Source organism: Poecilia reticulata, chromosome 19 (genome assembly GCF_904066995.2).
Source record: "Poecilia reticulata chromosome 19, P_reticulata-male-v2, whole genome shotgun sequence".
NCBI classification, from domain to species: Eukaryota; Metazoa; Chordata; class Actinopteri; order Cyprinodontiformes; family Poeciliidae; genus Poecilia; species Poecilia reticulata.
In genome coordinates this window covers 6,107,696-6,132,672 of record NC_088848.1, presented here as the reverse complement: position 1 = coordinate 6,132,672, position 24,977 = coordinate 6,107,696, and the positions used below count along the sequence as shown (strand labels likewise).

At 36.9% G+C, this 24,977-nt stretch overlaps 1 protein-coding gene and 1 long non-coding RNA gene across 3 annotated transcripts; one reads left to right on the top strand and one right to left on the bottom strand.

Annotated features, from left to right (window-relative positions):
- The first annotated feature begins 1,080 nt into the window (after positions 1 to 1,080).
- On the top strand, positions 1,081 to 22,239 carry pth3r (parathyroid hormone 3 receptor). Of its 2 annotated transcripts, none has more exons than XM_081600748.1 (13): positions 1,081 to 1,706; positions 8,697 to 8,802; positions 11,283 to 11,393; positions 12,267 to 12,391; positions 13,182 to 13,273; positions 13,382 to 13,535; positions 14,647 to 14,800; positions 15,200 to 15,260; positions 15,982 to 16,048; positions 16,133 to 16,227; positions 16,878 to 17,019; positions 17,104 to 17,145; positions 18,415 to 22,239. In XM_081600748.1, exons 1-13 carry the CDS (start codon positions 1,641 to 1,643, stop codon positions 18,853 to 18,855), a joined length of 1,656 nt encoding a protein of 551 aa, XP_081456874.1. In that variant the 5' UTR covers positions 1,081 to 1,640; the 3' UTR covers positions 18,856 to 22,239. The 2 variants fall into 2 exon arrangements, with proteins under 2 accessions (XP_081456874.1, XP_081456873.1); XM_081600747.1 differs by having other exon boundaries at positions 1,083 to 1,706; positions 13,179 to 13,273.
- On the bottom strand, positions 18,340 to 24,639 carry LOC145549127 (uncharacterized). Its single transcript, XR_014085090.1, has 2 exons — positions 24,551 to 24,639; positions 18,340 to 18,980 (listed from the first exon to the last, which is right to left on the bottom strand). It is a non-coding gene; the product is annotated as an uncharacterized LOC145549127 (long non-coding RNA).
- Positions 24,640 to 24,977: the final 338 nt, after the last annotated feature.

Genomic DNA, 24,977 nt, shown 5'->3' with positions numbered 1-24,977 from the left:
AGAGATTTTAAATTTATAAATTTAAAATGTTTTGCAAAGATCTTGAAAACAATAGTTAGTGTGATATTTACCAAACAGAAATAATTTGTGAATCCCAACTGACCTAAAAGGAGAAACCTGGTTTGATTGAAGCCACACTGTGAGAAAATGGTTGTGTCTTTTTATCCAATTTATATGGAAGAATCTCCTATAGCAGTCAGTCTCACAACGAACCTGAATAAGCCTCTGACTTAAGACTGTTGTATTACACTGTTATGGCTGTCATGGGAAGCTAACAGCTTAGTATCTCTTCAGCAGTAACATCTCCTGGATGACATTGTCAGCTTTTAGGAAGCTCTGCTAATCCACCTCGTTTGCTTCTGCCGCTCCTCTTGGAGTCGGGGAAATGAACTTTGCCCATCATGATGGACGGTAGAGATGTTTTGAACTTCCTCCTCCTCTCCGCTCTTTCCTCTGCATCCATGCAGTCTCTGAAATTTGGGGTCATAGGTCAGGTATTAATTGAGATTTTGAGATGCTAATTAGATGCTAATTAGTCGCAGCGAGTTGTTTTTTTCCCCAAAGAAAACAATAAGAGCACAACATCCAAACCCAGACGGAATAGTTGTCTAAAAAAGTAAAAAAATTATGAACAAAGTTTATGAAATGGTGCTGATTTCTCATTTAATTCAGGTCAGTAAGATATTTTGCGTTGCAGACACACATGTAAAAACTTTTATTCATGCTTTCCTCTTTACTTTTAGCAATTTATTGATTCATAAAACGTGTGGGAAACAAAAAAAAAATAATCCAAACCCAATCATCGACTCGTGCTTTTGCTGTCTCTGCAAGTGTCAGAAGGTTAGAAGTTAGCGCTGAAGATAAACATTTATCTATTATGCAAACATCAAAAGTCTCTGTGAAACCTGTTTGTGGCCTAAAAAAACATTGACTTCCAAACACTGAGGGGAAATGTTATTGTTTTTATTAAATGATATGGCGTCTAAAAGTAGGACAAATATGAGAATAATGAAGTTTTATCAAAAATCAAACCTGTTTTCTGTGTAAAACCTGTATAAATGTGTGTGTAAGGGGAGCTGAAGGCCAGGGGTTATAATGTGGGCACTTACCAGCGTGGTAGTAAACCAGACTTTATGTGATGTGAACGTTAAATTGAGTGGCGGCAGTTAAAAAGATAATTACTCCACTGCCTGGTTTGGAAAACAGAGTTCAAGCAGGCGAGAGGCAACCAGAGACAGATGACAGGAGAGGAGGAAGAGGAGGAGGAGAAGGAGGAGGAGGAGTGGAAAGGGTTAAAACCTCAGCCAATAAAGGCCAACCCATCTCAGCCCGACGGTCCAGAGAGCCGGAAAACCTGAAGCTTTCATCCTCTGCTCTCGTCTGATGGCTCTGCGTCCCACTGAAATGTCTAAACATTAGGGGAAAATAAGATTTTTTTATTTATTTTTTTTAAACTTGTTCCTGCATGTCAGAAAAAAAAACAACTAACTTTTTGTTTTGGACTTATTAACAAAATGTGAGCTCTGATGGGACACAGGAGAACAACAGACCTGCAGAAGTTGAAGTGGGCAGTGAACCTGAGGAGCGGCGCGTCGTCACAGGGGAAAGTTGTGCGTTTCTGAGGCTGTTTAAAATAAATCATGTCGTCTCTGCAGGGAGTTTATGCTGCGGCTCTTTTTCACTGCATGATGACAGCTACTGCTCTGGTGAGTTTATTTATCTCAAAGAACACAAGTTACTCAGTATTTGGGTTTTTTTTATCAGCAAGACTGATTGAAGAAGTAACTGATTTCACTAAATCCGTTTTCAGATTGATTACCTGTAATTTTGATGAACTTCTTCATTTTCTCTGTATTTCTACAATATTTTGTTACATATATTTGTTGAAATGTGCTTATTTAGTATTATTTATTTATTTGCACTGCCTTTGTGGCTATTTGTTTAAATTTCTCTGTGCTTTTTGCAAATATTATTAATTTGGAGCCGTTTATGAAATTTCTAATAAATATTATTCAAACAGGTTCTGATTCCTATAGAATAATATAACTTTAAAGTGTTCCCAGAGGTGGAACATTTCACTTATTTGTGACTTAAACTAATTATTTCTATTCTGAATACATAAAGAAAAAACATATCAAAGCCTTGATATTTGATATTTACTTTCCTACGTTTTCTATAGATTTTAAAGGAAAAACACTGCAAAAAATCAATCCAAAAATGTAAGAAGAGCAACAAACTTTGGCTTTGTTTGGTTTCTAAAGTGGGAAAATACAAAACATAGTTTTTAAATGATAACATAAAGGCTTATCTAATACCTGAGGTGAAGAGGGGCCAGCTTCAGGAACAACAACTGGAACCAATTTTGATAAACCTGCTGGATTTATCAACAGCGACTCAGCAGGACTGACACGGAGCTGCAAAGCTGCTGATTTCTGGTTCCATCGCACGGTTTTGTTGTTCCTCATGCATGAACCGCACCCAAAAAAAAACAAACATCTGCTTTATTACAGAAAGTACAATATGACACAAACAGAGGCGTATAATGCAGATAGCCTTAAGACAGATTATTGAAAACGGACAAGAACTCAACAAATCAACCGTGAAAAGAAACGTGGAAACTGTCAAACTAAAACACAAAACGATTAAATTAAGCAAAAAAATGTTTATTATTTATTTATACAGCACAACAAATGTCAACTAAAGGCACTTTCTAAGAAATAATTTCAATCCAGTTATATTCAAATTGTTCCTATCAAACAGAACAATAAGCTGAACTAATTATTCAAAGTAGTTAAAAAAGTTTAAGTCTAAGGAAATCCAGCCCACAGGGACAACAATAGGAACATTTAAGCCTAATTTTGACCTAGAAACACATAAAAATAAAACACACAAAGTTTGTTTTAATCAGAAACAGAGTAGCTAAAAATACATAAAAAAAATGTTTAATTTAGACCCCAGCATGCTTGGAATAATAAATTAAACTAATCAACGGATAAAAACAACAAAAATCTCAAAAAAGTTAATAACAGAGCAGGGAAAAAATGTGTTTAAACATGACCAAATATGTACGCTGGTCCAAGTATGTAGCCGGGACGAAAACAATCAGCAGTCATATCTCTGTGATTTATTACAGCCTCAGTTCTCAGCAGGACGAGCAGGGAAGCGTTTTCACACACATGCTGCTTCATAATCCAGGTTTCAGCTGGAAGCCACTCAAAAAGCTTTCAATCTAATTACACTCTCTGCTCTTTCTCAGCTTTCATTTACTGACTTTTACCATTAGATGTTTATTTCTTTTGTTTTGCACATTATGTGTCTTTGTTCTGTTTTCTTTTCCCGCCCACCGCACTATCAGTCCTGAAGTTATCTGCTCTACCAGGAAGGCTTACGGGTGTCTTTAGATGCTGTTTTTACTCGTACACTGTAAAAAACACAAATCTTTCCAAGTATGTTTGTGGTACGAGTAACTTTTCAGAACACTACATCCACTGGCAGAATATTTCACTTGTACCACGGAAAAAATGTCTTGTTATAAGTTATTTTAATCAGGATTAAGTAATTATTGACTTAAAACAAGCTGCTACATCTTGCTGAAAAGTTACTCTTGTCTTATTTCAAGTGCACCAAGACATTTGCAGTAGAAACTAGTCCAAAAATACTTGGTTTATTTTCGAAGCTTTCTTCCAGGAAGGCTTTAAGGGTGACTTTGGGTGGCATTTTTACTCACACACTGCAAAAAACACAAAATCTTACCAAGCATTTTTGGTCTATTCTCTAGTGCAAATATCTTATAGCACTTGAAATAAGACATAAGTAACTCTTCAGCAAGATATAGCAGCTTGTTTTAAGTCAACAATTCCTAAATATTGGTGAAAAAGAGCTAGTTTCACTGGCACCGTTACCTAGCAACCCCAGCCAAGCCCAGCCCGTTACCTAGCAACCCAGTTCTAGTTCCACTGGCAGATTATTTCACATATAACAAGACATTTATCCCACGGTATAAGTGAATTAATCTGTCAGTTACAAGTAACTTTTCAGCAAGAAATAGGAGCTTGTTAGAGTCAATAATTCCTTTATATTGGTTCTAGTTCCACAAGCAGATTATTTCATTTATGACAAGACATTTTTCCATGTTCTAAGTGAAACAATCTGCCAACTTTTTCATCAATATTAAAGAATTAGTGTCTCTAAACAAGCTCCTATTTCTTGCTAAAAAGTTACTTGTAAGTAAGTTTTGCCTTATTTCTCATTTGGATTAGAAAGAAGACCAAAAATACTTGGTAAAATTAGTGTTTTTGCAGTGTACTACAGCCAGACGCCGCGGCCTCTGATGAGGTGAGAGAGGCCGTGGTTTCTTTCATGTTTCCTTCAGATCCTCTGCGGCTTCCCAAGCGAACTGTCGGATGTGCTCTTTGGAGGACTTTCTGTTTCTGCGACCGCTCCGTCTATAGATAGCGTCTCTCAGAAAGTGCATTCCTGGCTCATCACGATTCTTTGTTCTCCTGAAAGCGCAGCACTTAAAGCGATGACGCAACCCAACCGAACTGCAACCCTTCAATCTTCTCCGCTAGAAATTACCTGTCTGCTGCTTATTGCGTCACAGATCCTCCAGCTTTCACTGGCCGGATCGTGAGCACACGGCTACATGCACCTCCGTGTCTTGATCACTAAATCTCCCCTCGGGTCGATTCGGAGTGCCGGCCCGCTGACAGAGTTACAATCTCAAGACCAGTCAGCCTGAAAATCACTTGGCTGGAAGATGAGTCCCGCGAGGGTTAATGCTCTCACAGGTCAACAGGGAATGGATGTAAAGACTAATTGTTTTTGCTTAAATGCAATATCTGTCAGGAGCAAAACCCCTCGGTACAAGAGTAAAATGTGAAGGGCCTCCTTTTACTGATGTTGATTGTTTTTGCTGAAGCACAAAATCGATGCATGTTGAAGTATGATGGTGGCAAATGTGTTGCAAGAACCTCCCACTGTAAAACAACAACAAAAAAAACACAAAATCTTACCAAGTAAAAGTATTAGTTCCTCTAACGCCGTTATCTGGCAACTCCAGCCAAGCCCAGCCCGTTACCTAGCAACCGAGTTCTAGTTCCGCTGGCAAATTATTTCACTTACAACATGGAGAGAACATCTTGTTATGAATAATCTGCAATTTTTTTTTAATCAAGATTAAGGAATTTTTGTCTTAAAGTCAGTTCCCATCTTACTGAAAAGTTACTTCTAAGCTAGTTTTGTCTTATTTCCATATATTTGCAATAGAACTAGATGAGAAACACTTTGTAATATTTTGCATTTATACTTTGATAATACAAAATCATGCCAAATATTTTAGTCTAATTTCTAGAGTAAATATCTTAGTACACTTGAGTTAAGACAAAACTAATTTATAAGTAACTTTTCAACAGTTTGTTTTAAAACCAAATTTTATTAATATTGATAAAACGTACTAGTACAAATTGCAGATTGTTTCACTCGTCTGAGGGGGAAACTATTTTGTTGTAAGCACTTTTTTATCAGTATTAAGGAATTTGTTTCTAAGTTTTGAGTTATTTCCAGCGCACTAAGATATTTGCAATAGAACTAGATCAAAAATACTTTGTAATATTTTGCATTTATACTTTGTTTGCACTGCAAAAACACACAATCTTACAACATTATTTTAGTCTTGTTTCTAGTGTAAATAGCTTTGTGCACTTTAAATAAGACAAAACTAACTTACAAGTAACTTTTCAGCAAAATTGGAACTTGTTTTAAGATAAAATTGCAGATTATTTCACTTATATCAAGTTAAACTGGAACTTTTACATCAATATTAAAACAAATCCCTGTCTTGCTGAAAAGTTACCCGTAACTTCATTTTTTTCTTCTTTTAAAAGTGCTAAGATAATTTCACTAGAAACTAGACATAAATACTTGGTTAGATTTGTTATTTTTTCTAGTGTAGTTGTCACCGTATGCAACGTGCCCAGTACTGGCCGAGAACAAACAAGGGTTTTCCTTCATCCTGGACTTGAGGAGAAACCCCCAGCATCACTCTGCGCTCTGAATGAGAAACGCAGCTCACTGCCGTTAGCTTACCTTTTATGGCCCGTGCCAAGAGTGTCACTTAACACATATCAAGTTATATGACCTGGTCCAGCTGGGATTTCGTCTGTTTAACAAGAATTTTGTTTGGCTTCTGAGGAAGGCAGCTGTGAAAAGAAAAAGCCCACATCCTTCACTCCAGCTGACACATAAACCCAAATACAGAAAAGTTCTGACTGCCTAAAACTACAGCTATAAACTTCTATAAAGATGACCCATTACGCTTTCTTAAAGAGGTTAGGATAAGTTTATGGGCTATACAAAACATATTTATTACTTTCTTTTCCCACAAAATCAATCTTAGAGAATCAGTTTTGCCTGTTTGGAGTTCCTTCCCGAATGTCCACGGTTGCTAGGTAACGGGCTGGGCTTGGCCAGGGTCGCTTGGCAACAGTGTAAGGCCTGTCAAATTCAAATAAAAAAATACTTTACTGATCCCAAAAGGAAATGAAACATTGTTGTAGCTCATTATTTCAAACTCTAATGGCTGTTGGCAGGAAAGATCTCCTGTAGCAGTCTGCTTTACAGCGGTTCTGAAGAAGCCTCTGACTGAAGACACTCAAGTTTTCCCAGGACAGTCTCATGAATTTTCTTGATTTTATGAAGAATACTTTGACTGCTCATTAAGTTATTTCCTGAAAATGTCTGGGTGTGTTTTTTTGATTCTTTCAGAACTTGGGTTGTTTTTAGAATCAGTTGAGAAAAAAATGTGGATTTTTACATAATAGTACCCCTACAAAAGTCCATTTACAAGTAAAAACAAAACATTTATTCTCTTAAGAAAGCTAAAAATAACCCTCTCCAGTCTTCCAGATAGCCAGAGATTGATTGACATCTCCGTCACCTCTTGTTCTCCGGTTGACTCGCAGCTTGTTTTGCTGCTGTGTTGTGAAATGTTCCCGGGAACACAGAGCTGTTTGTGTAGCTTAGCTCTGACCGGTGCCGCCGCGGTGCTGAGGACCCGCTGCCCTGCCGCTGAGCAAGGCGAGGTAGCAGGGCTTCATCACATACCGCACCCTCGCACAAAAATTTCACAACACCTGGAGGCAGCACATCAGCTCCTTGAGCGGCTTGACGGATCGCTTTACTCGGAAAGAGACTTCTGACTTTTAATAGAAACGTCTCTGTTGCTGTGGGAATAACCGACAGGTTAGAGCTCAAGGTGTTCACAGGCCTTTCTTGTACGAAGAAGATCGAAGACTCCAGATATTCTCTTCTCCACATAAAGACAATTTGTGCAAACTACCCTCACTTATATTTGGTAGGAAATATGGTTTTTCTAGACATCAGTAAACTTTGACACAATTCATTCAAACTGACTGGATTTTAGTGCAGACCAGATTTGAGTAGCAGCTAGTTACGTTTACTCGAGTAACGTTTTTGGAAAAAAAATAAAAATAATAATACTATGTAGTATTGCTACTTTTATTTGAGTAAAATTTCTGGATTTTCTACCCACTGAATGAAAAGCAAACATGTTTTAACCAAACATTCACCAGACACAGACACACCTGCAGTTTTTGTTAAAGTTTCATAAGTTTCTTATAAAAAGAATCTGATTTGAAAAACAATAATTTTGTTATTTTTTGTTACTTACATGAATTGTCATTTTCACTCATCTCCATTTTTTCTTTCCATGTGACGATGTAATTTTTAAATGTTAAATGACTGCTCAATTTCTTTTTACTCCACTCCACTACTTTTTACTTGAGTAAAAAAATGTTGAAGTATTGCCACTTTTACTTGAGTACAGTTTTTGAGTCTGTGCTGTCCACCTCCAGCACAGACCAGGTTTTAGCCGGCGGTTAGCACTGCTAACCCTTAAGCGTCATAAACATTAATTCTGCTAACGCTAAAGCGTTGCAGCAACATGGTAATTAGCAGAAGCTAATGCTAACGTCCTAATGTGCTGAATTAGTGCTCTCAAAACAATTCATACATGCACGTTTTTGCATTTCTGTTTCATGAAAGTGGTGTATTCTGACAACATAAGTGCCATTTTCTCAAAGTTTCATGAAATCAAAAACGGAATGTGAGGAAACAGAACTGGCTTGTAAACAGTCTTCACCAACTTCAAAATAAGAGCATGAGTATAAACATTTACCTTAAGAATTCAAAACAGTTAATAACTAAAACTTCAATACAGACGAGGAACTGAAAGTTTACAAACTAGATAAGTAAATAAATTATCTGCTTTAGATTATTTCACATGTAACAAAACATGTTTATCATGTGAAATAATCTCCCGGTGGAACTAGTACTTTTTAAAAAGCAATATAAAGGAATTATTTACTTAAAACAAGCTCCTATCCTACACATTACTTGTAAGTTAGTGTAGTCTTATTTCCAGTGTACTAAAAATATTTTCAGTAGAAACTAGACCAAAAATACTTGGTCAGATTTAGTTTTTTTGCAGTGTAGATTTTAACTGATCACCTTGAACTTTCCTGTTTTAAAGAACGAAGTAAAATAAATAATTTTCCTCCATTTGAACATAATCACCAATTTGTCAGGTTTGAAATAAATTCGGTTTATTGTCATTTAATAAAAATATGTAGGTAAACAGAGATATTTGTGGCTTAACGTTATCTCGTCTGTTGCAGATAGACGCCGATGACGTCATCACTCGAGACGAGCAGATCTTTGTTCTGATTGGTGCACACGCCCGGTGTGAGAGGAGCATCCGCGCACAAATAGCCCTCGTCGAAGGTCCGTGTGCTGCTTGTTTTCATTTTTAGGGGATATCTGCCGTCTAAATGTGGAACAACAACTCCTGGCTTGTATTAATTATCTTGTATCAGATGTAATATCCAACCAATATCCTCCTGAGGGTTATCTGCGGCTGCAGCGCAGATTTATTGTAATGGGAAAATTTTAATTTGGGCTCCAAAGCAGAGGCTGTGTCAGAGCCGATGAATTACGGTTGGCTTAGGAGGAGGATTTCCTGAGACGAAGAGCAACACGAGGAAAACTGTGTCAGAGTAAAGTGGCTCTAAGTAGCTGCTCCAGTCTTCCCAGCGCGAGTTTATACAAAGTTGTACTGGTGTAGAAAGATTTACTGGGTTGTTCCTAATTTGAGATCTAAATGTTCTCAGCAGAGACCCCCGAACAACACTGAGACTTTCAGAGAGGAAAAAGGAAACTTTTACTCAGCAAGAGAGAAACATGGATGGATAAAGTTTGGGATTATTATTATTATTATTCCATATTTTTCCAGTTCTGGATAATATATCCTCACCTTTCCAAGTTGAACCTTCTTCTTTTTTTATGACTTTTGTTCATCTCAGATTTTAAATGAAGTTTAATTTTAGTTTTCACATCAGAAAAGCAGCAGCTGTTCCAAAAAGCCTCATAAGTCGACTGAAGTCCCAACAGTTTCATGTTAAAGCACATAATCCACTTTACACTTTAAACTGTTGGCTGTTTAAACACAATAAATTCAGAGTAAATGAGTGTTAAACTCTTTAATAGTGTCAAACTTTAGACTAAACCCATGTCAAGCTGCTTTATTCTGTTTATTTTACATTAAAAGGAGCAATACGTCTCATTTAACAGTCATTTACACTTTGAACCCATTAGTGAACCATTCGCTGAGGCGACCAATCAAACAAGGCGACGTTTTGCGATAAACTTCTCCTCCATCTAATTTGTGTGGCTCCCAGGCGACTCTCAGAAATGACCTGGTTTTCTGACTGGAGGACATTTCGGAATCCAGGCTCCAAACGAGGGGAAAGCAGCGATCGCTCTGCAGCTGCTGCTTGCAGTTCGTTACTTTGCAGCTGGATCGTGACTCAAACACAAGAGGCGTTTACAAAAAGTCACAAATCCAAGGATTAAAGTCTTAAAATTAACAGCTGTGACCTGGTGGAAAAGACAGAAAGTTCTCAACGGCCGGAAAAATAAAACTTTCCTGTTGAAATGTCCTGATGGTTATTTGGGAAAACATTTCACATCATCAGCATAAAAACAAACTAACTTATTTTATGGTTAATTATTGTACATTTTATACATTTATCAACATTTTATATGAACCATTATAAAGTATTTAAATGCTAAATCTGTCATCTGTCAAGTATTTTAATGATTTCTGTTGCATGATGTGTCTTCAGCCTCTGCTAATTGGGATAAACGAAACGATAAACTATAATTATGTCTAATGATGTTGTTAATAGAAATTAATATCTAATATTTTAGCTAAGTTCCTTGAATTATAATTAATTATAGTGGTTCAATCACCAAATTTACCCTAATATGTACCAACATGCACAGTGGAAACCGTCGTAGCACCCATGCAGAAGCTAACAGCTACAGCAGGGGTGTCCAATGTGTGGCACGGGGGCCTTTTGTGGCCCTTGAAATGATTTTGATCGGCCTCTTACCACAAATCAAGAATTATAAAAATAATTGACGACCCAAAAACTTTCACAAATATCAGTTTTTCTGTTAATTATCCAACAGTTCGAAGACCTTTTCATGTTTTAGGTGTTTAATAATATAAAGATTTAATAAAAATACTGTAGATTGTTGAGCAGGTAAAAATAAAAAAATCACAATAAACACATTATTGCATTTCTAGTTGAATGAATTTGGCAAAAAGTTTAGACACTAATTTCCAGTTTTTCTCATTTCTGCTCAACCAAATTGCATGTCTTGTAGCATTGCACCTGGTTTCAGCTCCCTAAACTGCATTTTCTTAGACTATTTTACAAAAACATCATCAAATAATTCTGCAAATAATTTGAGCTACATTGTAAAACAAATATATGTTTCCAATCTAAAGACTGGAAGACCAGGGATTAGCTAAGCTACATTGTAGCCACAGCTGCCCTTTTTCAGGCTTCTTGCACATTTTTACTCAAGTTGCCAATAACTGTGGGGCATAAAAAACAACCGTTAAATTGGGTGGAAACATTTTGGGTGGCAGGATGATCTGCAACGCTCCTACAACCAGACCAAAGAGGCTAAAATTTATTTTAGCCTCTCAGTCCAGGACCCAGTAACCCCCAAAGGCCCTGCCAGCTCGGTTTGCTGTCTAATATTAGACCGATGAGTAAAAAACTGCTTATGTGCAAATCAAAACAGTTGTACCATGGGGATATACCAGAACAATTAGCATTAAGATAATCAGACCTTTTCCTGCTTCTTATTTATACTAATGTGGCTACTTCCTGTTTCTCATCATTTTTCAGACGGGGACTGTTCTCCAGAGTGGGATGGGATTATCTGCTGGCCCCGGAGCCGAGCGGGCCAGCTGGTCTCAGTGCAGTGTCCAGCATACATCTATGACTTCAACCACAGAGGTAGCACAGCAGAAACACACACCAACAAACTACGACGGGGCAGCTGAGAGAAAAATGGGAGGAAATTTCTATCAAAAAACTCTGAAATGTGAAAATGGATAAAAAGGAAGTTTCTGTGTTGGAAAGTTGAAAATTTGCCAGAAAAAAATCTGAAATGTTGAGCTTATTCTGAGAAATTTTATACAAAAAACAAAGAAATTTTGGAAATTTCCTAAAAGAAGTTAAGAAATTTTGAGATTATTCTAAGAAACATTCTAGTAAAAACAGGGAAAATTTCAGCTTGAAAAGTCAAATAATTGCTAGAAAAACTCAAAAATGTTGAGATTAATCTTAGAAATTTTCTACAGAAAACATAAATTTCTGAATTTAAAAAGTCAAAAATGTTCTAGAAAAACTCAGAATCTATTTTAGATAAATCTCTGAAATTTACTGGATAAAACTAAGAAATTTCTCAGTTTTAAAAGTGGTATATTCGTTAGAAAATAAACTCAGAAATGTTTAGATTAATCTCAAATATTTTCTAGAGAAAACTTTCCAAAAATCGAACATTTTCAATTTTATACACTCACGGATTTTCATGTTTTTTTCTCGAAAATTTCTCACATTAATCTCTCTTTTTTTTTTTTGCAGCAAATTTTCAACTTGTGGAGCTCATAAATGTCCTTGATTTTTCTAGAAAATTCCAGAGATTAATCTTAAAATTTCTTAGTTTTTTGGTGGACATTTAGCTTTTTTTTAATTTTTTATCTACAATGGCTCTAACATGTAGGAAACATCAGATGCCTGATTTAAAAACAAATAGCAGGACTGGCAGTTTGCATGGACTCTGTTTGTCTTGTGTTGGTCACTGTCTCCTGTGCACCTGTGAATCAGGGCGAGCTTACCGCCAGTGTGACGTGACAGGGAACTGGGAGCTGGTGCCCAGTAACAACCGCACATGGGCAAACTACACGGAGTGCACCCGATACCTGACCTCCAACCACAGAAACCTGGAGGAGGTCAGTACAAGAACTTGCTCTGTTTGGCTTCTTTCAGTTTGTCTCACCGAGCAATGACTGAAATATTTACGTGCCACAGTTTCAAGTTAAATATTTAGCTTAGCTAGAAGATAAATATTTAGATTTAAGCTTAATAATTCGAAGTATTTAGTTAGTAAGCTAAATAAGCTAAATGTTTAGCTAGCTAGCAAAATATTTAGCTAGAATGGAAAGTTACGTGCCGATAACCGGAATAGGACTATCAAAATAAAAGCTGGGTGTTCTATAAACTGACGGTGAGCTGGCGCAGTCACCGTTGCTGTAGATCCATTGCTAAACGTCTGTTTTGGCGTTAAATCGGCGTATCTCATATTTAAGCTGAACATTTTAACGTCGAGAGAAAAAAATGATTAAGGGTGACGTGAGCAACAACTAAAGCGAATAAATCAACTCACTAGCACCTGCAATCGACTTTATTTAGGCAGTCCACTTCCGGTTATCGATAAGTGAATTTTCATTAGCTAAATTTCTGGTTTCAAGCTAAATATTTAGATAAAAACTGGATATTTAGTTAATTATTATTATTATTGTTGTTGTTTGAAACTGACATTTATAAAGGAAATAATGGTGAAAATATGACTTTAAAAAATTAATATCCATTTTTTTCCTCTTATGACAGGCTAAATAACTGAAATTATTCCTGTTAATTTTGTGTAACTTTACAAACAGCATCCAATAGTCATTGTCCTTCCAGTATATATATTTTTACGTAGATTTACATGTAATAAATGCTTGGTTTTCTTTTCAGAAGGTGTTTCAGCGCCTTCACCTCATGTACACCATTGGCTACTCCATTTCTCTGGCATCTTTGTTGGTGGCGATCTCCATCCTTTGCTATTTCAAGTACGAAAACCCAAAATTATGCAATTTCAAGTTTAAATGAGGAATTTAACCTTTAACATGATAAAATATGTTCTGACGCTTTCTTTTTGTCACACAAACTCTTTCCAGGCGCCTCCACTGCACACGCAATTACATTCACATTCACCTCTTCACCTCCTTCATCTGTCGAGCTGTTAGCATCTTTGTGAAGGACGCTGTGCTCTACTCCGTATCTGACGCCAGCAGAGCCGAGTCTGAGTTCACGGCTGTGAAACAGCCCATGGTAAATAACACAACTTCTTTTGTTTTTACACCCTCATTTACTGTGCTACATATATAGTATTTTTTTAAGCTTAAGCCCAACGGTTTGTTTAAGGGTGGCCTATTATACTTCCTTGAACAAGTTAGGGTATGTCTGTGGGCTAAACAAAAGATGTTCATTACATTTTTTTTGTACAAAATCATTCTTATATAATGAGATTTTAGTCAGATGAATCTTTTTTAGGGCCTCTGTCACTTTAAATCCAAATAAGCTGCTGCTGGACACGTCCCTCAAACCAATGTTTATACTCACACCTGAAAATGGCTGCAGATAGATGCACAATTGTACAACTGTACGTCTTTGAAAAGCAGAACTAGAGCCTCCTGCACAACCAACAAGAATACAGCAAGTAGTTTCTAAATAAGTCAACAAAACATTTGTCTTTTCCAGCAGCCATTGTCCTGAGCATACAGCGGTAAAACCAACTGAACAACTGTGCAGGAGCTCCACTTGGGTTGCTAGGTAACGGGCGGAACTCTACTGGGGTTGCTAGGTAACGGCAGAATGCCAGGTGATTGTGACTCAACAATTGAGTGTTTTTTTTTTTTTCATTTTCAAGACACTAAAAAACAGCTGGGTCATTTTTTTAAAAAAGCTCTTTAGCATTTTTTTTAGAAGCATTTGAGAACCAAAATGGAAATAAAAAAGGGACATGTTCATTATAGGTCCCTTTTAAACAGTTCACACTAAGTTTAAATGATGTAAAAATATTTATTGAACATGGTGTTTAAATCATAGGAACAGTGTTCAAAATTGACATGTTAGCTTAAATTAGAATCAGGATTGTTTTATGACTTTTAAAACCGAGTAAAAATTTTTACTTTTCTGGTTGCAAATATTGGGCCCCTCTGTTTCACTGGACAGAGTCAGGCTAAATGCATCCATATCTTTCCAGCCTTTATGCTCAGGCTTGCAAAGTTATCCTGTGTTTAGATCTCAGCAGGAATTTGTGTGAGTGCACACACCATGGCTGACTAAAAATGGAAGCCAGTAGACCAGCCCCCAGTGTTCAAACAAAAGTTCCACTAATGGATTGATTTGTTTCCGGTAATGGCTGCTTCTGTGCCATCAGGCTGGGTGTAAAGCTGCGGTTACACTCTTCCTGTACTTCCTGGCAACCAATCACTACTGGATTCTGGTGGAGGGATTGTACCTGCACAGCCTCATCTTCATGGCGTTCCTGTCTGACAAGAACTACTTGTGGGCTCTGACCATCATGGGCTGGGGTAAGTGGCAGACAGGCTGCACAGGTCCAGAGGTGAGCAGAGTACCCAAAAAATATACTCAGGTAATAGTAGCAGTACTTTAACATATTTTTACTCAAGTAAAAAGTAGCCATCCAATTTCTGACATTAATCCCAAAATGTAGTTATCTCTAGTTATTTTCTAGCAAATTTTTGACTTTACAAACTCAAAAATGTCCCCGTTTTTTTTTTAAGGCAATATCTGAGATTAATCAGATTATCAGAGGATGAGAATGTTTTTATTATTATTAGTTTTATGACTTTACATAATTGAAAATGCCTTTTAATGTGGCGGCATGTTAGTATTTACCACACCAATAGCTAAAAAGTATGAAAAATTTCCATCAGGATTGACTGTGATGTGTCTTTCTGCTGGTCCAGGAGTTCCTGCTGTGTTTGTGTCCATTTGGGTCAGCGCTCGAGCTTCGCTGGCAGATACTCAGTGAGTTAACTGATACAACTTAATATTTATACTCGTAAAAGCAGCTCCCTCCACAATACCTGGCTCTACTGGCAACCTTTATTTAATTGCAGTAGCAGAAACTGTGATTGAAATTGTAGGAATCAAGATATAACAATAGTGAAAAAAATAATTACCATTTTTCACAGAATTACAAAACAATGTAATAGTTGTTTTTAAATGAATACAACAAAAATACAATTTTACCAAGTGGTTTTGGTCTAGCTTCTAGTAAAGATATCTCTCTACACTTGAAATAAGACAAAATTAAAAGTAACTTTTCAGCAAAATATAGAAGCTTGTGTTAAATCAATAATTACTTAATCCTGATTAAAAGTACCAGTTCCATAGGTAGATTATTTCACTTATAACAAGACTTTTTTTCATGTTATAATTGAATTTTTTCACTTATGGGAAACATGTCTTGTTAAAAGTGAAATAATCTGCCAGTTGAACTAGTACTTTATGAGTATCAAGGATTTATTAACGTAAAACAAACTTCTATATCTTGCTGAAAAGTTGCTTGTAAGTTAGTTTTTGTCTCATTTCATGTGAACAAAGATATTTGCAGTAGAAACTAAACAAAAAATACTTTGAACACACATCTTACATAGTAGGAAAAGATGCCATTTTGTTATTTTCTGGCTTTTGAGCCCATATTTTTCCATCATGTTCACTACAGTTGTTTCTTTCCTGTTTCCAGATGTTGGGACATCAGCGCCGGAAACCTGAAGTGGATCTACCAAGTTCCCATTCTGGCAGCCATTGTTGTAATCAGAATACTTTTACCTTTAATTGCCTTATTGATGGTTTTAATATAAGGATGATATGACTTTACATCTCTGCCCACACAGGTGAATTTTCTCCTTTTCCTAAACATAATCCGTGTTCTGGCTTCTAAACTGTGGGAAACCAACACTGGAAAACTGGATCCTCGGCAGCAGTACAGGTAAAAGTTTCCTAGAAGGAAAATAAATAAACTATTAGTTGGCTAATTAAAGCTGAAAAGATTTTATATGGAAATCAAAGGACGAAGGGGTGACATACCTGGGGTTTTACAGTGTTTTAAAGAAAACCGCAAAACCTACAGCAGTCATGCTTATATTCCCTCAAAGCAGACTCCAGTGGCTGTGTTTTGATATATAAATCATTTCTCTAGAGTGAAATTTGTACGAACAGCAACATTTTGCTTGTGAAAAAAAATCAGTAAAGTTTGAAAAAGTGTCAGTGCCAGAGTGACGCACTCTGGCAGTTAAAGAATTCCGTCATTGGTTTACATTGCAAATGTGAAAACGACCAAAAATCTACATAAAAGTCAAATCGTGATTTTTAGAAAAACCGTAAGAGATATCAAAAAGCTGAATCACATGAAGATAGCTTAATATCTCGTGAGTTATTTAAAAGTTGAACTGAGTTTCTAGGCTAACGTAGGCAGAAGTGGTGAGCTGTCAAAGAGCACAAAATCTTGTGGAATTCATTCATCAGAATGTATGTCGGTGGAGCTGAAATTTACATAAAAGTTTAAATATTTCTAAAACTATAAAAGCTGAAATTGAGCATTCTCTCTTGGTAATTTCTCCCGTGTATTGTTCTCTGCAGGAAGCTCCTGAAGTCCACCCTGGTCCTGATGCCTCTGTTCGGAGTCCACTACATAGTTTTTATGGCCCTGCCCTACACCGAGGTGACTGGGCTGCTGTGGCAGGTGCAGATGCATTATGAGATGTTCTTCAACTCTTCTCAGGTCAGAGCCCAACCTGACTGGTTTCAGCATGGTTATCGAGTTAACTATTTATGCTAATTGTCTTTTTAAAATTTGTGTTTTCAGGGATTTTTTGTGGCGTTCATCTACTGCTTCTGCAATGGCGAGGTAAAGCTGCAGCTAACAATAACTTTTATTGATTAAAAATGTGCTGTTTCTGCAGATTTTTCATTTAAGCTTTTCTTATACAATCTTAACTAAAGGAATAACATACCCTTCCTTTAGTGAATAAAGTCAAAAAATATTTCTAACATCAACATGTGAAAAACTCAGCCTTTTCTATTTGACTTAACATCAAAACAGCGATGGGCTGTTGTGTTTATTTTTATTTTTTTATTGTATAACAAAAGGTGCTTAATATGAGATATTTTAAACAGAATTTGAACCAGGTGAAGTTAAAACTATGCCACTTGGAGAGTTCTGGGTTTAACATTTATACACTGCAAAACACAAAATCTTACTAAGTATTAGTCAGTAATTCCTTAATACCGTGTTTCCCCGAAAGTAAGACAGTGTCTTACTTTCTTTTTATTCCCAAAAGCCCCACTATGTCTTACTTTTGGGGTATGTCTTATATTGGAAAAAAATTGTCGAATGGAACTCTTCCTTTTACCACTGGAACCGGAAGCGCTCATGTCTAGAGGCAAAAATATAGCATACGGTATGAGCACTGCTTGTGGTTCCGTATCACAGTCTCCTGTGTGGATTACCGTATTTTAAGCAGGAGGCGGCAGTGACAAGTGCAGGGGACGGCGCGGTGACGTATGGAGAGGGGGACGGTGCGGATGTGGGCAGGAGGCGGCGCGCCGCTAAATGAGAGGGAGGCGGCAATATCCCTGTGTTTCCCCGAAAGTAAGACATATCTTACTTTCGGGATACGGCTTATATTAGCCGACCCCCCTGAAACCCCCGATACGTCTTACAATAGGGGGTGTCTTACTATCGGGGAAACACGGTATTGATGAAAAGTACTAGTTTCACTGGCAGATTATTTAATTTACAACAAATGTTTCAGCAGTATTGGAGAACTATTGATTTAAAATAAGTTCCTATATTGTGCTGAAAAGTTACTTCTAAGTTTTGTCTTATTTTGAATACACTAAGAAACTAGACAAAAAAAATGCCTAGTAAGGTTTTGTTTTTGCAGTGTAGACAGCTTTTTTTTTATTTTGAATTTTGTAGAGTTCTGCATTAATTGCTCTTCTAAGAATGTTGTTCTTTCAGAAATTGTCCATTTGTAAGTCTGTATTCTCCACTTGATGATTATTTCAACTATCAATTAATCAGAATTAATTCAATTGATCGTTTCAGTTGTAGTTTTGTTAAATTAAGCTTCCAGGTGTCAGAGATGAGTTTGTATCTCTTGATTTAAATCAGGTGCAGGCAGAGGTAAAAAAGGCCTGGTTAAGACGCAGCTTGGTGCTGGACCTCAAGCAGAAAGCCAGGATGACGAGCAGCGGCGGCGGGAGCTGCTACTACGGCGGCATGATGTCCCACGCCACCACCCACAGCGTCTGCATGTCCGCCATTCATCCCAGGGCTTTCTCCTTCACAGCGGGGTCAGGAGGGGCCGCTGGGGGGTCAGGGGTCAGGCCGCCCCGTCACTCTGCCCCGTCGTCGCTCCACCACAACCACAGCAGCGTGTGTGTGTTCGTTCCCAGCACCACTGAGGCCTCAGGCTCCCAGCAGGACACGGCGGTGTGGAAGCCAGGGAGGGCCGAGTCCAGAGCCAACAAAGAGCATGATAACAGCAGCAGCACCGCAGCAGCAGATCCTGACTGCTCCGTACCTGTGAAAGAGCTGGAAACCATTTTATAATCTTCACAGGTCCTTGCCAGGACACAGTGGCTTTGTAACTGGATCCTTTCTGTGTCGTCGTCATGGTTACAGGGAGGGATTCACTATCTTCACTGTCTGACAAATTGATGGTCTCTCCTTTTATTCTGACAAGAAAAAAAAAAATTGAATACAACCCTATTATGGGCTTCCCGCTCCAATAACTACACAAAAGTATATAGACCCGCTGCAGCTCTAGATCCCACCACCATCTCCCTGCTGGAGGGCAAAAAGCTGCTGGCTGACCATGACTAGCATTGATTTTAGCTGTTAAACTATCAATATAACGCGCTGAAGGGAGTAGTTCAGTTATTCATGTTTGACTTTGACAACCTTAATATGTAGATGTGATGTATTTTTACTAAATAAAAAAAAAACAGCCCACACATCAACTCTGACAGATCATTAGTAAAGCCGGAGTTTAAATCAGCTAACCAACCTCGCTGTGCTAGCTAAGCTAATAGCAGCGATAGCTAATCTACCACAACGATCACTTGTTAATAATAAAAAAGCAAACATCAAGCTTGAAAACATGGTACTGTAACCGACTGAATGTTCTGTTTTTTGCATGGGAAATGTTTGCGTGTTTTTTTCGGAGTTGAGTCCTGAAATTTTAAGTGGCGTTGTTAGTTGCTATGGCAACGAAGAGTAGCCGACAGAGAGTGGGAAAAAAGAATAGGAATAGTTTTGAGTTGTTCAGTGGTTTTTCTGCGTCGCACTGCACTGAATTACTACAGATTTTATTAACGGGAACCGGATTGTTCTACGGCGGCAGCGCGGAAATGGATGACACGTAAAAGAATCGCCTTTTTTTGCCCTCCAGTGTTGTGCGCATGCGCGACATTTACGGATCTAAACAATGAGCTGCAAAACTAAAGCCAATAACTGCGACTTTATAATCACAAGTTCGCTTATATATTGACATTACAGGATGGATATATTACAATTGTGCTAAGACAAATACACTAATAAATATAGAAATAAACTTACATGAAAGGGACAAACTATTAACAAAACCACAGAAGAAGAAATAAGGAGAGGCTCCCGATCTTAAAGTCACACACTTATGACAGTCAGTGGTTTGTAAAGTGTTTACAGTGAGGTATAGGAACAGTCTGAATAACTAAAGATATTTTATGTAATGATGACAAAATAGAAGTACAACCCGTTTACACCTTCCAAAAGTATTCATACCTTTTGGACCAGGTCTCATTTTATTCCTGATCTAATCCATGGGTTGTTCTTCAGCACTAAATTAGAGTAGGGTGTGAATACTTTTGTAAGGCTGTGTGTCTTGTCAACAATTTGAAGTTTGTGTTTTACTGCACTGCAAAAACACAAAATTTTACTAAGTAATTTTTGTCTCGTTTCTAGTGCAAATACCTTAGTGCACTTTAAATAAAGTTAAAAGTTTTCAGCAAGATGTAGGAGCTTGTTTTAAGTCAATAATTCCTTCATATGGATTAAAAAAATTATATTTCCTCTGGCAGATTATTTCACTATGTATCAAGGGAAAATGAGTGAAATTACACTTTTATAGAAATATTAAGGCATTACTGACTTAAAATAAGCTCCTATATTTTAAAAGTTACTTATAAGTTAGTTTTGTCTTATTTCAAGTGCACTAAGATATTTGCATGTATAAACCAAAAATACTTGATAAATTTTGTGGTTTTTGCAGGTAAACGTTGAGACAAACATGTTCACCATTCATGGTATATTTTTTGTTATTTAAGCTCTGGTTCTGATTTATGGTGCCTCATTTAATTTCTCTCACCGTATGAGTTGTAATATTGCTTTTTTTTTTTTCATTCATGCGAGAGTAATCTGAGCAGGTTCATGTGCAAATAGTGGAAAGATGTGGTGCTGGGGAGGATTTGGTGAAACCCACGGACACTGTGTGTGTATAAACAGTGCGATATTTTCCAGTGTGATCCTTCTCCCTGCTCTCATCTGCCTGTGTTTGGTTTTCCAAGCCCCTGTGGAGGACCCTCAGTCCAATCGTACTTCCGACGACGCTCCCTTTTCCAAAAGTAGACCTCCACATGGTATTTATTACAAGGACATCATACAGTAACTCCAGCTCCTACTTTAACAACCCATCCATCAACATCTCAGGATTTTTTTGGAGTCTAGACGGCGTGTCTAGACAAATCTCCCTCCCTTGCTGTTGCCCAAGCGCTCAGAACGGTCCTATTTATCAACCTGTCAGGAATCACAGGGCCGATGCACTTTTTACCCCTGATTCCTTCCTCCGGTGTGACCTCTGCCCCGAGTTCCCTCACAACACCGTCCAGAATTTCACACGTTCTCTTCAGGCCGCGACTCGGAGCAACAGACACCGGAGTTATTTTGGAGAGCTGGAGCTCGAGTGAGAAGCCTGCAGGGCGAGCCGCCAGGATTCACCAGGTAAACAGACAAAAGGACTGCATCTGTAAATATTGTATGACGTTTACTCTGTGTTTCAGGGCCAAAACGGGAGTAAATTTCAGCAACAAAAAAATTTTTTTTAGATTAAACTTAGAAATTTTATAAGAAAAACCTGGGAAATTTCTGAGTTTAACATTTCTAATATTTTCCAGAAAGAACTCAGAGATTTTAAGATTTATCTCCAAGATTTTGAACAAGAAGCATAGAAATTTCAGTTTTGGAAGTGAAAAACCTGCTAGAAAAAAGTCAGAAATTAATCTCAAATCTTAAGAAATTTCTAGAAAAAACCTTGGATATCTCCGTTTGAAAAGTAAAAATTTCTAGAAAAAAAATAACACATTTTGATATTCTAAAAAAAAAATGTTTTTCTAGAAAACTACATTTCGAGATTTCTATACAAAATTTTGTAGAAGCGCAAATTTCTGACTTTCAGAAGTTGAAAATTTGCTAGAAAAAACTCAATTTCTGGGTTTAAAATGACAGATTTTCTGCTTTTGGAAATAGAGTTTATATTGGAAACTCTCCGAGTTAAAATATATAAAAAAATGTTGATGTTTGAAATGTCCAAGTTTTGTCTTCAAAGCTTTTTGAAAAGTCAGAAATTTCCATGTTTTTTCCAGGATATGTATGAGATTATTCTTAAGATTTGCAAGTTTTTCTAGAAAATCTTTGAGAACTTTATCCCAAGATTTTTTTTTTTTTTTTTTTGAAAGAGCATTTTAAACTTCTCAAACTCAAAATTTCCTTCTTTTTCCAAATAAGAATTCTGTGCTAAATCTCAAAATTTGTGTGTGTGGCAGAAATTTACTCCTATATATATATTTTGTTCTTTTTCAATCTACACTGGTCCTAAAGCGCTATTGTAGTGTTATGTGTTAATTGTAATAAGAAAAAAAGAGAAAATCCTGATTATTTAATAAATGTTTTTGGAGTAAAGTGTGGTGTTTCTAATGAACTGCAGACTTGATTGAAAGTCTATAATTCACTTCAGTATTGTGGAAAAGCAAGGAAATGGATTGAACTGGTCAAGGAAGCTCACGCGCCCCCTGTCGTAAAAGAAGAGTACTGCGACACCCAGCTCATCTTTGTTCATTTAAAAGCTAAAAGAGAAGCAACTTTTCAACATTTGCAGTAAAATGAAAAAGTATTTGTATTATTATTGCTATAGTTACTAATTATCATTAAATATTAAACAGTCCCTGGTATAGATGAGATGCAAATTTATGAACTAAAATAATCAATTCCAAGTCCTGAAAAGATTTAAAAGCTGATGTTTCAAAGTAGCTTCCCTCCAAACTGACTTAGAAAATGTTCCTCTGGTTTCAAACGAGCTGCAGATGTAACGACAGTAAAAATGTTTTTAGGAAAATATTGACTCAGGAGGGCTGAATAAACACACTTTTCATATTTCCATTAATAAAAATACATTTAAAAATGTGATTTTAACACCTGGAAAAGATTAAACGGTGCGCACTGAAAAAAACACAAATCTTACCAAGTGCTGTTGGTCTAGTTTCCAACGCATATGTTGAAATAAAATAAAACAAACTTTTAAAAAAAACTTTAAAGTAAGACAGGATCTTGTTTTAAGTCAACAATTCCTTAATATTGATTTTAAAAATGACTGGTTCTGGATTATTTTTCCCTTTTTATAAGTGAAACATCTGCCAGTAGAGCACATTCTTATTATTAAGGAATTATTTACTTACGGTACTTAAAACAAGCTCCTCTATTTTGCTGGAAAGTTACGTGTAAGTTTGTCTTATTTTAAGTGAACTAAGATATTAGCAGTAGAAACGAGACGATAAATACTTGATAACATTTTGTGTTGTTTGCAGTGTATGTGCTGCATCACTTAGCATGATGCAATATATTTCCATTATTAACAATGTTAGTTTTATAATTGTTTATTTGAACAGAAGCTGAATACAACTTTTGTTTTTTTTCCTTTTTGTCTTTAAAATACCATAATTTGGACATAAAAAAATTTTTAATGCAAGAACTTACGTTTGTACTTTTTCATGTAAAAATGTTAAAGTGGTACTTTTTTTGTTTAGTCAAGTAAGAATTACGAATTAATAAAGTGTTTGTGCTTTTTATGTAAGGTTAATTTGTTATTTCAAGTGCGAGCATGTTGTTTTGTTTTTGTGCTGTGACGTTTCCAGGGGTCACCTCCGCCTCTCACCACATGACTGCTGGAAAAATGTCATCACAAGACGGAGGTATGTGAGAAAATCCCACAGAACCACCAGCACAGAAGGACGCATAGTGATTACTGCTGCAGCAACACCAAGAAGCCCACAAATCTCCTGTAAGACTCACCAGAGACATGGTGGCAATCCTCTGTCAGCTCGTTGGAGAGGAAGGACGAAATGTGACACCAGCGGCCACATGCATAAGCATTTACAATCATTTAATGAGAAGGAAGGAGAAAGGGAGGAGTAAAAGAAAACGGTGAAATAAGCTGGCAGGATGGCTGTGGTGACGGTTCTGATTGCGTCATCGTCCTTTTTGTGCTGGAAACCAACTTTCAGACCAACAACATGTAATCATGATGTCTGGAGCAACAAAGCAGACACATGTTTGTGCTATTCTTCAAGTGGAAACAGCGAGATTTATATATTTAGCCAAAGGCTCCCACTGAACAGTTGACAGCGGTTGACATAGAAAACATTAATTAAGATAACAGCTAAAAAGAAACATGCAAAAAAAATGAAACCCTGTATATAATTACGTTGCTCTAAGCTATATGTTAAGTTGTAATACGTGTAAAGACAAAAACAGAGCAGAGTTAGCGCAACGAACAAACAAACGGCAACAGAAAAAGCGGGAGGAGTTATCAGTTACCGGTTGCTATGGTAACCACCAACCGCCAACGGTAGCGTGACGTAAAATAACTTACCGAAACGAACATTAACTTGATGAATACATAAACCAATTATGGCAAACTTCACATCTAAAATATTCTTCAAATAAAACCCTGGTACAATCCAAGCAACATGCTTTGAAATTGTAGTTTAAAAAAACCCTTCTAATTTCATATAGTACACAAAATGATCAATATCTAATATTTCTTTTACTTAAAGCTGTTTTTACTGTAATTTCGAAATTGCTATTTCGAAAGTAGCGGTATATTGACAAAGTTTTGCGCACAGAATGACGCTTCACGGCAAGAACAAAATGGGAGTAATTTAAAACACACACAGAAGACCTTAATGAAAAATAAACAACAAACAGACAGCTATACCTATATAGGTCGATTGCGCTGAGAGGTTCTGTGTTTTGGGTGGCGGGTCCTCCAGAGCGAGCCCACGCACGCTCCACCAGAGAGCATGCGCAAACTCCACGCAGAAAGGTCAGGAAACTGGACCTTCCCGTTGCTAGGCAACAGTGCTAACAACTGTAGCTCCAGGCAGCTCCAGCCACATAAATATAAACATAAAGCTACAGTGGATGAATAGTTTGTACAAGAGGAAAACCAAAAATATCTGTAGAATTTTTTGTTTTATTAGATTTTCTGATTCAAAATAATTGAATTATAGCCTGGGCAAATTAGCTGTAATAAATTAGAGTACGTTTTAAAAGTTGGTTTAAAGAAAACTGAAGTGTAGCAGATTATAGATCACAAATAGTTTCTGTTCAAGGTAACAAACATTCTGGAGGCCAATTAAATG